Source organism: Hevea brasiliensis, chromosome 14 (genome assembly GCF_030052815.1).
Source record: "Hevea brasiliensis isolate MT/VB/25A 57/8 chromosome 14, ASM3005281v1, whole genome shotgun sequence".
NCBI classification, from domain to species: domain Eukaryota; kingdom Viridiplantae; phylum Streptophyta; class Magnoliopsida; order Malpighiales; family Euphorbiaceae; genus Hevea; species Hevea brasiliensis.
In genome coordinates, this window is record NC_079506.1 from 5,973,874 (window position 1) to 5,989,454 (window position 15,581).

The window sequence follows — 15,581 nt, forward strand, 5'->3', positions numbered from 1 at the left end:
AGAAAACCATGGCCACAAATAAATTCAAACAGAAATCAGAGAAATATATATTATAAAATTAATCTCATAAAATTAAATCTTTTAATTTATTAGTGTATTTAAAAATTTATCATATACCATATTTTTTAATCTACATAATCTAACGATTTGTTAAATAATATCTACTTAACTTAAATATTGATTATTTTAAATTTAATTTATTATATTTAATTATAAAATTTAAAATTTTCTTTTTCTTTTTCTTTTAAAGAGAGAAGAATAAAATATAGATCATAAATTAAGAAATTATTTAACACGTAATTATTATTATTACTATTTCTTAAATATTATCCTAATATTTAAGATTTTATTTTGGACAAACTATTTCTAATTATTCAAAATTTTAATAAAAATTTTAGTTGTATTTAATATAATTAACTAAAAATTTTATTATTGATTAAATTTTATATTATAAATTTAAAATATAAAATTTTATAAAAATAAATACTAAATTATATATTAAAATAAAAAATAAATAAGCCACCCAATGTGCAAAAAAATAACTAGTTTTATTTGAATTTGGAACACCATAGCTGCAGTTGGTGATTTCTGTTTAAAATCCAAAAACTACAAAATCAAAATTCAACCCTAAACCCACAGAATCTCTGAAATCCATAAATTTAGAAATTCAAAAACTCCATAAAACAAGAAATCACCTATTATAGCTAAAGCAAAAAACCCAGAAACAAAACAAATCAGTAAGGGAGAGACTTACAAACTCAAAAACCCAATCAAGCGAAATTCAAAATTCATTCTATTTCCTCCACCAGCTCCTTCTTCCAATTTCCTACTCCAAGGCCACTGAAAGCTCTGGACTTGTTCCTCTCAAATGGAAAGGGAGCTTCCCAAGAAGAAAAAGATGAGAGGAAACTGTTAGGTCGTGCCATCGATGTTGAAAGTCTTATATCCTTTTTAAAATGATGTGCACATTGATGACTCTTATTTGGAAGTAAATTTTTTAAAAGAAGAGTTGGGCCATATTTATTTGTGAAAAATAATTATTTATCATTTATTTTAAAATTTTAAGAACTTTTTTTTTTAATAAAACATAGGAAATGCACTAAATTGTTATTAATAATAAAAAATAATTTATTATTTTAAAAATTAAAAAGATTATTAATATTTTTTATAATTAAAAAATTATTATAAAATATATTAAAAAAAAAATTGGACCAAATTAAAAATTTTATAGTAGCTCAATTCAACCTTGGCTGGTAATTCAAAGGCTTTTCATCAGCCAGAGAAGAGAAGATGAAAAAAAAAATGGTTATAGTAATTATTAAGGCAAAAATACACATGGCTAGTAATTATGAAGTTCCAATATTAGTAAATAGGGCAAACAGAGAAGAGAATGAAGCTTAATTCTGTTTGATTATTATAGAAAACATGTGAAGGGATAATATCTATGGCTACAATCTCAACAACTGCCTGAAAAACATTACATAATCAAATAGTTATAATTACAACACAAAAATCTTGATAAACTTAAAGATTGGGAACTGGTTGTGGATCTGCCATCAACAAGAGCATCCACTTGGTGGGACAACTATTGAAGTGTTGACATTTGAGGGGTGTGGATCATTTTGTTAAATTAGATTTGCTTGATGAGAAATGCCTGCAATTTGAGAGGCTCCTCTATGGGTCTTTGAGACAACAAGAAACTTTGATTAGAAATTTTCCATCCATGTAAATCTCTCATAGGCAGAAGGGTGGTTGAATGTGGAATTGAGCAGACAGTTGAGGAAAACATTCTCAAATAACTCGTATTGTTGGTCCAAGAAACTTCGGGAGTATCCCATGTCCAGTGAACATATAGGGTTAGCATTCTGCAGAAGAGGCAATTGAGAATTTGCTTAGATATTCACATCTGATTTTCATATTTGATTTTCGTTAATTAGCCGAAATCATGGTTTGTAAGGTTTTAGTGTAGCACATAGTAACCCACTTACTTATCTGATGATAAATATACACAAAAACTAATAACAAAATTAATACCTGGCAAAAGCTAATCCATAGGGAAAACAAGTCCACTCTGCCCACAGAAACCTGCATAAAACATCTTGCAGTATAGCTTGTGACACACCTGTCCCTAACCTATAGAATTTCCCCTAAATTTTACAGCTAAAAGAAACCATAAAACCTATTAAGCTCCATGCCCATCAAACATATTTAAATACACAACTATACATATATCTTCTCTGTGAGGATCAAAAGAAATATTTACAGATCAGAGCCTTTATTGATTGAGAAGAAAACTCAACAGCGAAATTTGATTCTTCACCAGTATTTCACTCCAAAGCAAAGGCAGCAAGTAGTGTAGATTCTGTACACAAGTGATTGAAAAGACAACCAAATGCATAAACCTTTTAGCATAATTCAAGATTTAATGACATCATTACTAAAGAGAATAAGGGGAAAAAAAAAAAAAGGACTTGAATAGTTTTTAGTACTTGTTAAGTGATATCATATGCAGGGCAGTTAACAGAATTGCAGAACATATATATTATACATGGTGTAAAAAAATAACCTTCTAAACTCTATTGAATTTGAAGGATATGAACATGCCTAACTTCTTAGCAATAAATGACGTCCCATTGCCTCAAGTTGGGCAAAAGCATTCCATCATGAAGGCATCTGATCATTTTGAGTACTGGAAAGTAATCTCCGGTATGGCCTTTAAGGGCTTGCCATCACAAGTCGCCTTCATCATTCCATCATGCTGGGTCATAGAACCACTTGTTGCTCAACTTTCAAGGGAGGTGAGATGTTGGATGTATCTAGACACATAAGGCAAACACAAAAGAACCTGGATCATTGTCCTCACTTCTCCAGGAGTTGGGAAATTCTAAATTCTTAATAACATCCTGAAAATATCGAATTAATTGTGGTTGTATTAGAAATTCAAGTTACTCGTGTAAGAAAAAATTTCACCCGCTGGAACAAAAGAAACATAAAACTAATGAAAAATAGCATACCACCAATTTCTTGCAACACTTAGCATATAAGAAGATGGAGTTACAAGTAACTGCTCCCTTATCATCATGCCTTGGTTTCTCAATATCTGCACTATTAACTTCTGCGAATGGAATCAAAATCAAACTTTTTAAATGCATTAAAGAAAATGAATAAAGAAGAATACTCTGGATAAAAGCATTACCAGCCAATTCATTTAGCACCCTTTGAATTTGTTCACCACTTCCCAGTTGATTAGAACTAGTCCAAAGCCCATGCATTGTGCGGGAATTTTGTAGTGTGTTTAAAGTATGAATTTAAAAGAAAAAATGATAAAATAATAATTTTTTAAATCATTTGACATTTTAAATAAATTAAAAAATTTTATTTAAAATATATAATTTAAATAAAAAGATTATAGTACTATAAGGAAACTTATGGATTTCTTACATATATTGCTGCCATGACACCTTGGTTTTTTTATAAGCAAGAACTTTATTAATAAAATGCTAGGAAAAACTTAGCTTGTAACTCATACTAAACCCAGACCAATAGGTCTCCCCAATACACCCACCTAATGAGAAACGAGCTAAGTGAAAAAACCTAGCTAGAACGATACAAACACCAAGACAAACAATTAAAATAGAAAGGAAAGCAAAGACTAGAAGGAGAAAAGATTTAACAATAGCTTACTGCAAACCACACTAGGCCAACAACCGAACATCACAAGCCACAATGCAAAATAGTGATGACTCTCCGACACAAGGAGAAAAGATTCCAACAGCAACTAGCACCAACCAAGAAACACATGCTGCAGAAAGCAAGCAGTGATTGAAAGAAAATCAGAATTGCAAAAAATTAGAGGGTGGCAACCAGATCTGAATTACGGGCAAGTCCTTCCTTAGCCAACGAGTCAGCCACAGCATTAGCCTCGCGAACAACATGGGAAATCACCACCGGCGGCAAGGCCTTCAAGAGATTTGAAATCTCATTCACAACAGAGTCAAAATTAAAATGCACTATAGTAACTTCTCCACATGAGACAAAATTAGACTTTAATATCCATGGAAGAAAAAATGAAGACTGAATAACATAACAAAAAGAACAAGATGGATAGAATTATGGCCCACCAATGGATTCAGCATCCTCTCTATTTGTTCACCACTTTCCAATCTATTAGAATTTCACTATGCATACTGTAAACTTGCGTTCCTTTCGTCATCACTATGTGGTATGTCCTGTATGTAAAGAATCAGTATAAAATTTCAGATAAAAAAAAATTAAATAGGTTTTGCCAATTGAAGACAAAAGCAGCAACTTACAGATTCATTGTCCTCTAGTTGATAGTGGCCCTCCAATTGAATAATTCTGGCTTGGACATTAATATATGAGATGTGAGAAACTAAAGGCCAATCCTCACAATATTTATTTGCACATCTTCTCCTCAATATGGGACATCCATAAATATGCAATTTTCGTAAAGAGGTGAGGGAACGCATCTCTTGAGGTAGAGACTTCAAGTTTCGGCAATCAAATATTGTTAGTTTCTCAAGAGAAGTGAGATTCTGCTGTCCATATGGCTGTAGAGATTCGACTGCTAATTGAGAAAACATGAGCGTCTTCAATTGAGAGAAAGGAGGAACGGTTGAGGAAGAAGAGATTGATGGTGTGAATATTTCCTGCACAAGTTGCAAGCTTACATTGTTCAATTCTAGTGCTTCATTGAGAGATGGAAACTGAGGGATCCAACTCAATTTAGGGCAATTATGACAAATGAACTGGGAAAGAAACGTAAATTGGGCTAGCTTAGCTGTTGAATCATCCCTCTTCTTCTGCCATCCCATTAGCTTCGGACAATACTTTATAATGAGATACGTCAGAGATGGAAAGAATGATGTTCCTTGTCCCTCAATTTCAATGTATTCTAAATCATCTAGACCACCAATCTCTAGCTTTCAAAGAGAACAGATTTGATCCATTGCTGGAAGATGCTTACAACTGCTACAACGCACTAACAGGATATGGACAAGATTTGTGAGGGAAGAAAGCCAACTTGGGAAACTCCTGCCTCCATACTGATACACCTTTACCTCTTTAAGATTAGAATTTGGTCGGAGATTTTGCAGTGCCATTTCTTCACTATCACCATTTACATCACCCCTTGCATCACCATATCGACTCGATGCTAGAACCAATGATTGAAGAAGCAGCTTCTCCAAATTAGGATTTACTTTCCCATTTTTAACAAATCCCAAATTTCTAATTTGAAGACTTCCGTTCAAATTGAAGAGGCTATTCAGTTCATCTAATCCTCCAACATTCTTTGAGATTGAACTATCTTTTGCCACTACAAACCATGTCAGTGTCTGGAGTAAAGTGAGTTGCCCAAGCCCACGTGGCATACGAGTCAAAGAGTAACAATTATGACAATATAAATGCCTAAGATTTCTCAAATTTTTAATATCTTCAGGCAACTCCTTGAGATATTGACAGCCAGAAACATTTAGCACTTGCAAATTCTGTAGGTTTGTAATAGAATTTGAAAGTGCTTTGATTTCCGAATTTTTTGAAACATCAAGATATCTCAAATGTTTTAGACTTTCTATGGAACTAGACACTTCTGTCATTCTACAATCTTGCATACCACAGACGCGCAACTGCTTAAAGTTTGAAAAAATACGAATTGCATCATGATCATAGAATTCTTGATGTGGCAAAATAAAACTTCTCAATTTTTTCGGAATACTTAAAACAACAGGGATTATGTCTGATGAATCTAAACGAAAGTCCAATTTCACATGATGCACTCTTTCATCAACACTTTTTTCTTTAGAATTCATTATGCTAATCTCTTTCCCAGCAACCAAAGTTGCAAGATCATGCATCAAATCATGCATTGTGCAACTTTGAATATTCCCAAATCCATCCCTTTTCACATTTTGAAAAAATGATCTCCAACATAAATCCATAAAATACTCAATCCCAATATCTTCAATGCATGCACTCTTATTTGATAACTCAATAAATCCATGTGCAATACATTGATGAATCAGTGTCTTCACATCAATCTCATAATTTTTAGGAAATAATGCACAATATGCAAAACAATGCTTCAAATGGGGTGAGAGATGATCATAACTCAACTTAAGTGTTGGTAAAATACCATTCTCATTTTGAGCTATATTGGAAAGATCATCTTGTAAAAAACGCAACCATTCTCCTTCTGTTTCTTTAAAGTATAAAATACTTGCAATTGTCTTGATTGCAAGGGGAACTCCACCACATTTCTTTATAATCTGCTCTCCAATTGGTTTCACATTAGGACTCTTTGGCTCTTCTCCGTTAAACACTATTTTCTTAAACAAAGACCAAGACTTATCTAGAGCTAAGCCCTCTAGAGGATAATGTGGCAATGTACCAGTTATTTTTGCAACCATTTCAGAGCGAGTGGTTACCAAGATCCAACTTCCCCTAGCAACACACTTCAATAATACCTTTAAGTCAAGCCATTTTTGAAGATCCTCATTCCAAACATCATCCAACACTAAGCAATATTTCTTTCCACTAATTTCATTTCGAAGACGTGTTTGGAATTGATCCAACTCAAAGTTTCCTAGCTCTTTTCCGATTGATTTTAATGTCTTTTCTACTATTACTTTTAGATCAAAGACATCAGAGACACACACCCACAACTTCAGCTCAAAATGAGTTTTGACTTTTTCATCATTATAAACATATTGCGCTAACGTGGTCTTTCCTAACCCTCCCATCCCTACAATGGGAAAGACCGAGATATTGTCTTCAGTGGTGGAGTGTAATAAAAGATCTACAATTGCCTTTCTATCATCTTCCCTCCCAATGACTTCTTCCTCACCTACATATGAGATAGTTTGGTCCCTTCCCCTACTTAACAATGGCGCCTCTCTGAAGCGCTCCACAAGGTCAAGGGGGTAGTCTTGCCTATCTTTGGCAATATTGCCTTAATCTTATGACCCACCTTATAACCATAAACAATTCGATTGGATGGTGAAAAGAAAAGGCATACCTCCTTCGAGACTTTATTTCCTCCCATTACTTGGCGACGCAAAGCTTCGGTGGAGAAGTCATCCAGCAAGTCATCAGCATCATAAACAACTTCTTTTAGCTTTCCGAGCCAGAGCTTGACCTGATTATTCAAGGCAGACTTCTCCTCTGCATCAAGAAGCACAGCTTGGATTGTGGTGAGTGTGCTTTCGAGTTTCTCGAGTTCATCGTTGACACCCCACCACAGCCCAATCTGTTGGAGAACTCCAGAACCCAGTTTCTTGATGATGTCTCCAGCAATGTTGAAGAGAACTTCTTAGGCCATTTTCGGAAAAAAAAGGCGGATAGATAGATGTATTTTGTGATTGCGAAAGAGGCAAATGCTGTGAAGACATGGGGAGGAATGGCAAAAAATATTTATTAAGAGCTATGGATCTTAAATTCTTGTGCATTACATTTGAAATCTATGCCTTGCGTAAAAAAAAGTCATCAAATGATATAAACTTGCTGATACCTTTCCCTTTGGTAGGATGTAAGTATTTAATCAAGGCAAGAAACAATCTTTTATGCTTGTTTTCTTGTTTATCATTGAAAGCAGTATAATTAAAGAAGAGAATTAAAGCAGTGAATAATAGATGCCTTTCTTTTTGCCGGGATGCAAGCATTTTCTGCTTTATTCTTTGTTCAACATTGAAAGCAATATAAAGAATTAAATGTGCAAATCCTTGAACATGAATGTTTGGGCTTTATAGTGAAATTGTCCTCCTTTGCTTAATGAAGAATTAAGCATCGGCTTTGGTATTTAAATTTGATATAATTCGAAACTAAAAATTGATATATTCTATAAAAAAAATTCAATCTGGATTAGGATAGTTTAAATTTTGACTCAAGTCCACAATTGAACATGTTGAGCTCGGCTCCAGCCCATAAGCTGAAATTTTATAATTCTAATTTTTTTAATTAATGTAAAAAAATCATTTATAATAAAATAAAATTATTTTGAATTATTCTTAATTACTTCTTATATGAATCATAATTCAAACTAAATTATTTATAAGAAAAAATTTAATTGAATTCTCATATACTCATGATTGATTTATGTATTTTTTAAATAATTTTTTTAAAATTAGAAAGGGTTGGAATTCTTTCATTTTAAACGTAAAGTTTAATAAAAAAAATTAACTGAATTAAATTCTTGTAAAATCTTGTACTTCAAAAAAGGACTTACGTCCAGATGATAATAATTTCCGAACTAACATTTTCAGGCTTCTTCCTTCCTGAATTAATCCAAATTCATTCTTACAAAGACATGAGCATAGATATTAATTCGGCTGTGAAGCTGATCTCCTGCCTTTGGAGTTCCACCTCAGGACACACGGGCTATATCTGCTACGATCAAACACTCCAAACTTTGGAATATATCGTAGAAATCTAATATTTTATTTATTTATTTATATTAATTAATTAATAATAATTTATTATATTTATTAAAAATATATATATTTTATTGAATGGTCTATTTATTTATTTATATATATATATATATATATATATATTATTTTTAAAATTAAATATATATCTGTAATTTAAACAACCTAATTCAATAATAACTCTTATCTCATTCTATATCTAATAGAACTCTTGAAATATATATACCCTAATCATCTCTTCTGCTAAACTTTGCTCTCAAAACCTGTTTGTCACCTCCTTTTATACCAAATACTCTCAACATGTATTTTTATTATATATATATTTACGATTTATAATATGATGTGGACAAAGAATTCATAAATTCTTACTTCTCTATTCATCACCTTGGATTCTATTTTCAAGGTAAAAAATTCTCTTTCTTTGTTCAATAATGAGTGAATTTGATTTTATTTTCTCGCCTTAAATTGTTACAACTACTCTAGAAATTCATTTTTTTTTTCTCATTGACCATTGTTATTGAATTGGGTTAATTATGATTATTGATAAACAATAACCTTGAAGTTAAATTATATATATATATATATATATATATATATATATATATATATATATATATATATATATATATATATATATATATGTTATTATTATTATATTATTTATTATTAGTTGATATTTTTCTTTTATATTTTGGGTATGTAGGATATTCGAATGTTCAATTTATCAGTTGAAATTGTCTCTTTTCCATTAAAAATAACTATTGTCTTGGAGGTTCCAGATGAGTGGTAATTATAGTATATGACACCATTTTAGTCCATTATAAAATTTCTTAGCATTAAATTTGTTATTAAGTGAAATTTTAAATCAGTACTTTAACAAATTTTTTACATGTAATTTTCTACAGTTTTATTTTATTATTGAATTTTATTTCGATTTTGATTAAATAATTGATTTTGCCAATTATCTTTGCATTAGAACCATTAGGATTCCTAGAATAGGCCTTTAATGTCTTTATATTGATTGATATCTGACTATAAAATTTAGTGATGTGTTACACTGAATTTATTTAAGATTAATTTGATCTTATTGACTCTCTGAAATTATTGAAATAAACTATTATAATTGCACTATCAGTTATTATTTGCTATCTGAAATTTTTTATTGATTTTGATTGATTTGTACAAATTGATTTTCTATTTTGAATTGGTACTTGTGCCCAGTATCTATTTCTGTTATCTGGCCCCGCCGTGTGGAATATCACGGTATTAGGTTGCATTGTTGAGTCATGCATCATTGTGATTTATGGTTTGCATTAGTATCATATGCATTGATATTTGTGAAGGAGGAGGAAGGTATCTAATATCTGGTAGTGCGCTTACCATCTGGCCTTTGGTAATGTGAGGTATCATCATCCTGGTATACTGTACCATAAAATTTTTATTGAATAAATTTCTTTTATATTTATGTTTTATGAAATTATTTTACTAATGATTTTGACAACATGAGCATGATTTTATTGAATAAAAAATTTATTGTGAAATTAATTAAGTGTCTGTCTATTCCTATTCCGTTGTGTGCTATAATTATCATTCACTGAGCATTTAGCTCAAACCACGTTTTCTCTGTCTGTTATCTGTTTCAGATCAGTAGAATTCTGCAGCTAATCCAAATATTCAATCCATTCTCTGGAGAGGGACAATCTTTGATTTGTTCTCATGGTATACCCGAATACATATTTTCTCGGGCTAATAATTAGTTTTATTTATTGAACAGTTTAAGTTTTTTATTTGAAATCTATAGAGACTCCATAGTTTATTTATGAGATATTTATAATGTTTATTCAGTATTTTGTTATTTAGATTTTATTTATTTTTTTAGGATTAGTAAGTGACAATATATTTATTCAAGATACTCTAATAAGGCCTACATAATTTAAAAATACTTAAATTATTCGTCGGTCGCGACACAGAATTTTGTGTCGTGACAAATAATATTTTTGTCACATCGGCAATCATGTTTTAGTTCACGCTATGTAAGTAGCAACATTCAAAATAATAATATTTTGCTCATGTCATTTGCCACATCAGTGCTCAAAATCCCTGAACACTAAGGTTACGTTTGGTAGAATATAATACAACGTAATTAATTATGTAATGTAATATAATTGTTATTACATACTCTATTTGGTTGTCAAATAAAAATATAAATAGTGTAATGTAATTATAATTTTTATTTTAATATTTAATTTATTAATAAGTGGTAATGGTCACAGTGATTAGTAGTTGAGTAGTAGTGGTGGCTAAATAGTAGTGGTGGTGGTGACAACATTGGTTAGATGATGGTGGTAGTAGTGGCTAGATAGTGTATAATGATGGTTAAGTGTTAGTGATATCAATGGTGATAACATGATGTTGATGTTGATGATGATAGTGGCGTTGCTGGTAGTGGTGATAGAGCAGTGATAACTGAATAGTGATGATGGTAATAATATTGATAATAAATAAAAAATTAAAATAAATAATTATGATTATATTCATTTTTGTATATAATGACCATTACATTATTTTAAATATAATTAATTATGTTATGTAATAATTATTCCATTACATCAAATTTTTTTGTGTGACCAAATAACGTAATTAAATATATAATATAATTGTGATTATATTACAATTTTGATTACGCCATATCAAACATGTCCTAAAGTTTAGAATCAAACTAAAATTGATTAAAATTGATAATTGGTGTAAAATTATATATATAATTTTTTTTTTTTTTTTTTTACGGTTTGTCCTGTGAAGAATACAATGGATAGAAGTATGACTTGCTAATGCACTCAGCACCATATGCATTTGTTGAACGCTTTCAAATTTATTAGAATTTCAGGGATGTAAAATACTGTTATCCTGGGACGCCTCTCACTAGCTTGTTGAGCCAGTTTATTCATCTTTTCCCAAGGCATAGAGTGGCTAAATTTGTTGAGCATGGAATACTTAACATTATCCTGTGCAAATAGAATCAGAGTGAGAATTTTCTCATATAAGTTCGGAAGAAAAAATAATTATAATTTGCGAATTGGAGAGAAGCACCAACTTATCCTTCAGTATCCTGCAAATTGAATTCTTTCCCAAACAAGTTGAATATTTGGGATGTGAGAAATGGAAGGCGAATTTCCACATCTTTCTTGCAATTGGGAACAACCAACGATTAACAACTGTATGCAGTCTTCTTCTTTTCACCCTTGACTCATGTCATCAGTCCAATTGACTAGGTAAATCCACAGGGAAATGATGAGTTACTAAGAAATGTCTAATTTCGGCAGTTTATATTCATGGCTTGTGTTAAAGCAACTTGTTAAATAAACAGATTGCAGTCATTTTCTTGATATCTTCTCCAACTTTAAATTCTACAGTGGAGAACCTCCCTCCCCACCATATCCTTTCTTTATTGTATGCGAGTTTTACATGGCTATCATTCAAAGGATTGCCGAAAAAGAATGGCATCAGCAGCAATGTACAATTGATTTCCACTAGGACTGTTATACTAATAAGGAGAATAAGAAGCGTGATTGTATGTGTTAGTTAGTTGAAGAATTGAAAGTTGCTAAGAAGGTTGTAATTGGTAGGAACAATTATGGGAAGAGCTGGTGGCTGTACAAATAATAGCTATTGTAACTGAAGGGGATCATTTTGGAAAAATATCAAGAACCTATTTAATTTCTCTCTCATTCTCTCTTTCTCTTCTCCTTAGAAGGAATTTTTTTGTCCATTAAATATATAAATCTCACATGTTTTTTGTCTTGAGTTCATGGTAGACTCAATCTTTAATATATGAGTCCCACTACACATCATGTGTTTTGAGTTCATGATAGACCTGATCTAGGTAAAAATTTTCCGTCCTTAAAACTTTAACTTTATTTCTTTTTTTGCTTTATTTCTGTTCTTTCTACTACTTGAGATCTTGTTGTTAAGAAATCTACTACATAACAGACTCGAACTCAAGGCCAAACAACCCTAAAAACCACTCCAATACCCTTGAACTATTAGTAGAATGGAATTTTTTTGATGAGATTGAATTGAATAAAGGAGAAATGCCGAAGGGAGATTGATTCTCTCGAGATTGCATTATGAGGAGGGAAATGCATCTTTTTTTAGAAATCTATTTTACTTATTTATCAATGATGTAAATTAAGGCGGTTAACTTAGCTAGGAGCCTAATTATTAATTTTTTGAAATTAAAAAATCTAATTGGACAAAAAAAAATTATGGTAGCTCAATTCAACCTTGGCTAGTAATTAATTCTAGTGCTTTCTCTAAGTCATCAGCCGGAGAAGTCTTATATATGCTGTCGCAAGACAGCAATGGCAAAAATTGAGCTTTATATTCCACACTAAAGCAAAGCAAAGTTAAACATAATCATTGCAAAATCTCCAAGGACAGTTTCTATGCATTTCTTTACCACAGATTGTTAACTTCACAGTAAATAAGGCGAAGAGAGAAGAGAATGAAGCTTTAATTATTTGTGTATATAATATAATAAATTACAACATACTAATATAAAATCCTGGAACGATTAGTCTTTGCCCCAACCTTCAAATAGCAATTGCTTGCTTAATTTTTTAATCTCCTTTTGGCCTAATCTCTATCCCTTGAACAATGATACCACTTTTCCAGTGATCACCTTTCACTTGTAAATTTATCTTCAATTTTCCATCTCCGCCGTTCTCGCTATTGAACTCACCCAATTCAATCTCCAGCCACCCATCTACTCTCTCTTTCGGGTATTTGCCATAGCTTTCTCCAGCAGCCACGGAGGGTTGCAACCCCGAAACCCGGCTGCAGTTTAACAAACCAGTTAGCCTTCTTAAAGTTTGGTATTGCCGCCTCTGTCCTCTTGCTGAAACCAAAAAAACACTACGCTTATCTTTTTCACTTCCAGCAAGCTCTACAGTGATCTCTGCTGGATGTCCTTCAAACCCATAAGCACTTGTTGTCAATTTGAACACCAAGTAAGCCGCATACAATGTTTTTGGGGACAACATCTGGATACTAATTTCGCCTTTGATTTGAAACCAACACACTCTAATAAGCTCAGCCACTTCTGAAAATCTGTTCGCACAAAGCTTCAATAAGTTTCATAATCATAAAAATAGATGGAAAATAAGGATAAAGGAGAGAAAGGGAGAGGCCTGGAATCTGGGTCGGGTACCCATCTCCAATAATCTGGAGAACTACTCTAGACAAGTGTAAGGTCCCTTGCGGAAAGCATGTAGCATTTCCCCCCTGTCCATTTCTCCAATGCAAAGCTCTGTTAATGGAAAGGACATGATAAGATACAGTTCCGAAATCTGAGAAGCAGGAATTGGAGGAGGAGCAGAAGGGAGTGAGAATTACCTTTTTGCCATCGTCGATGAGAATCGGAGATAACAGAGGCTGAGATGACTTTCTACAGACATCAGGGAGGACCTGAAAACAATTGAATGTTTGCTAACATTCTGCAATGAAGTTTTGGGGGGTAATATATTGAATTTTTAGAATGGAAAATTTTTATTTTTTTGGCCAAATTAATTCCTTTCATTCAAACTCAAATCACTCCTAACTTTTTTTTTTTAAATATACTTAATTTTTAATTAACAAAAAAATAAATAAAATAAAATTTGAAGAACACCAACACTACCATAGCTGCAAATAAAGAATTTCTTTTTTTTTGAATTTGGAACACCAGTTGGTGATTTCTGTTTGAAATCCAAAAAGTAAAAAATAAAAATTCAACCCTAAACCTACAAAATCTGTGAAATCCATAAATTTAGAAATTCAAAAACTCCATAAAACAAGAAATCACTTACTGTAGCTAAAGCAATAAACCCAGAAACAAAACAAATCAATAAACTCTCGAAGGGAGAGACTTACAAACTCAAAAACTCAATCAAACCAAACCCATAAATTCAAAATTCATTCTATTTCCTCCACCAACTGCTTCTTCCACTAAAAGCTCTGGAAACAATCACACTCAGAGGAAAACAACAGCGTTGAGAGCGTCCGGAGAATAAAAAGAGTAGAGTAAGCTAACAGGTCATGCTATCGAGGGTTGAGAGTCTGAAATCAAATCTCCCTCCAAACGAAACTATCGATGTCGAATATTGGGCTTTTCAGGTCACTAGTTGCACTAGAGCAAGATGCAAAGAAGCTGTAGATGGCTTATTTTGGGTTTAGAAGGAGTTGGAAGAAGAATAATCTAGCTTTCGAAGCAAGGGAAGGGTTTTAGAAATTTGTTACCCTCTAGATTTGTCTCCTAGTTTTTTTTTTTTTTTTAATGTTTTTATTAAATATTGTTTAGTTATTTTTAGAATTTAAATGTCACGACCCAAAATTCTGAATCGTGACCGGCGCATAATTTAAGTATTTTAAATCATGCAAGCCTTATCAGAGTATCTTGAATGAATATATTGTTACTTACTAATCCTAAAAATAGACAAAATCCAAATAAACAAAATGCTGAATAACATCATAAATATCCCATAAGTAAACTGCGGAGTCTCTACAGATTTCAAATAAAAACTTAAACTATTCAATAAACTAAACTAATTATTAGCCCGAGAAAACATGAATTCGGGCATACCATGAGAACAAATCAAAGTTGTCCCTCTCCAGAAAATGGACTGAATAATTGAATCACCGCAGAATTCACCGATTCAAATGATAAATGCATGCAGAGAAAACGTGGTTTGAGCTAGATGCTCAGTGAATGATAATTATAGCACACAACGGAATAGGAACAGGCAGACGCTTGATTAATTTCACAATAAATTTTCTATTCAATAAAATCATGCTCATGCTGTCAAAATCATTAATAAAATAATTTCATAAAACATATATATAAAATAAATTCATTCAATAAAAATTTTTATGGTACAGTGCACCAGGGTGATGATACCCCACATCACCAAAGGCCAGATGGTAAGCGCGCTACCAGATATCAGATACCTTCCTCCTCCTTCACAGATATCAATGCATATGATACTAATGCAAACCATAAACTGCAATGATGCATGACTCGACAATGCAACCTAATACCGTGATAGTCCACACGGCGGGCCAGATAACAGAAACAGATACTGGGCACAGATACCAATTCAA

General features: G+C 32.1%; 2 protein-coding genes and 1 pseudogene across 6 annotated transcripts; all 3 read right to left on the reverse strand.

Annotated features, from left to right (window-relative positions):
- Positions 1–1,393: 1,393 nt before the first annotated feature.
- Positions 1,394–7,030, reverse strand: LOC110672434 (putative disease resistance protein RGA3). 5 transcript variants are annotated; one of them, XM_058135117.1, is made up of 6 exons: positions 4,314–7,030; positions 4,122–4,229; positions 3,015–3,960; positions 2,567–2,903; positions 2,035–2,362; positions 1,394–1,865 (listed from the first exon to the last, which is right to left on the reverse strand). In XM_058135117.1, exon 1 carries the CDS (start codon positions 6,759–6,761, stop codon positions 4,947–4,949), a length of 1,815 nt encoding a protein of 604 aa, XP_057991100.1. In that variant the 5' UTR covers positions 6,762–7,030; the 3' UTR covers positions 1,394–1,865; positions 2,035–2,362; positions 2,567–2,903; positions 3,015–3,960; positions 4,122–4,229; positions 4,314–4,946. The 5 variants fall into 5 exon arrangements, with proteins under 5 accessions (XP_057991100.1, XP_057991103.1, XP_057991101.1 ...); XM_058135120.1 differs by having other exon boundaries at positions 1,437–1,865; positions 2,035–2,816; positions 3,015–3,115; positions 3,197–3,960; XM_058135118.1 differs by having other exon boundaries at positions 1,437–1,865; positions 2,035–2,903; positions 3,015–3,115; positions 3,197–3,960.
- On the reverse strand, positions 6,899–7,339 carry LOC131172539 (putative disease resistance protein RGA3; annotated as a pseudogene).
- Positions 7,340–12,941: 5,602 nt separating this feature from the next.
- LOC131168909 (F-box protein PP2-B13-like) lies at positions 12,942–14,744 on the reverse strand. The gene is made up of 4 exons (XM_058135121.1): positions 14,355–14,744; positions 13,839–13,910; positions 13,680–13,752; positions 12,942–13,553 (listed from the first exon to the last, which is right to left on the reverse strand). Exons 3-4 carry the CDS (start codon positions 13,733–13,735, stop codon positions 13,064–13,066), a joined length of 546 nt encoding a protein of 181 aa, XP_057991104.1. The 5' UTR covers positions 13,736–13,752; positions 13,839–13,910; positions 14,355–14,744; the 3' UTR covers positions 12,942–13,063.
- Between the last annotated feature and the right edge of the window lie 837 nt (positions 14,745–15,581).

Bases quoted from the DNA above. Each gene is read 5' to 3' on its own strand.
- LOC110672434 (XM_058135117.1), bottom strand. From the start codon at position 6,761: ATGGGAGGGTTAGGAAAGACCACGTTAGCGCAATATGTTTATAATGAT.
- LOC131168909 (XM_058135121.1), bottom strand. From the start codon at position 13,735: ATGGACAGGGGGGAAATGCTACATGCTTTCCGCAAGGGACCTTACACT. The intron at 13,554-13,679 runs GTAGTTCTCCAG...TTGTGCGAACAG, and splicing joins GGACCTTACACTTGTCTAGA to ATTTTCAGAAGTGGCTGAGC.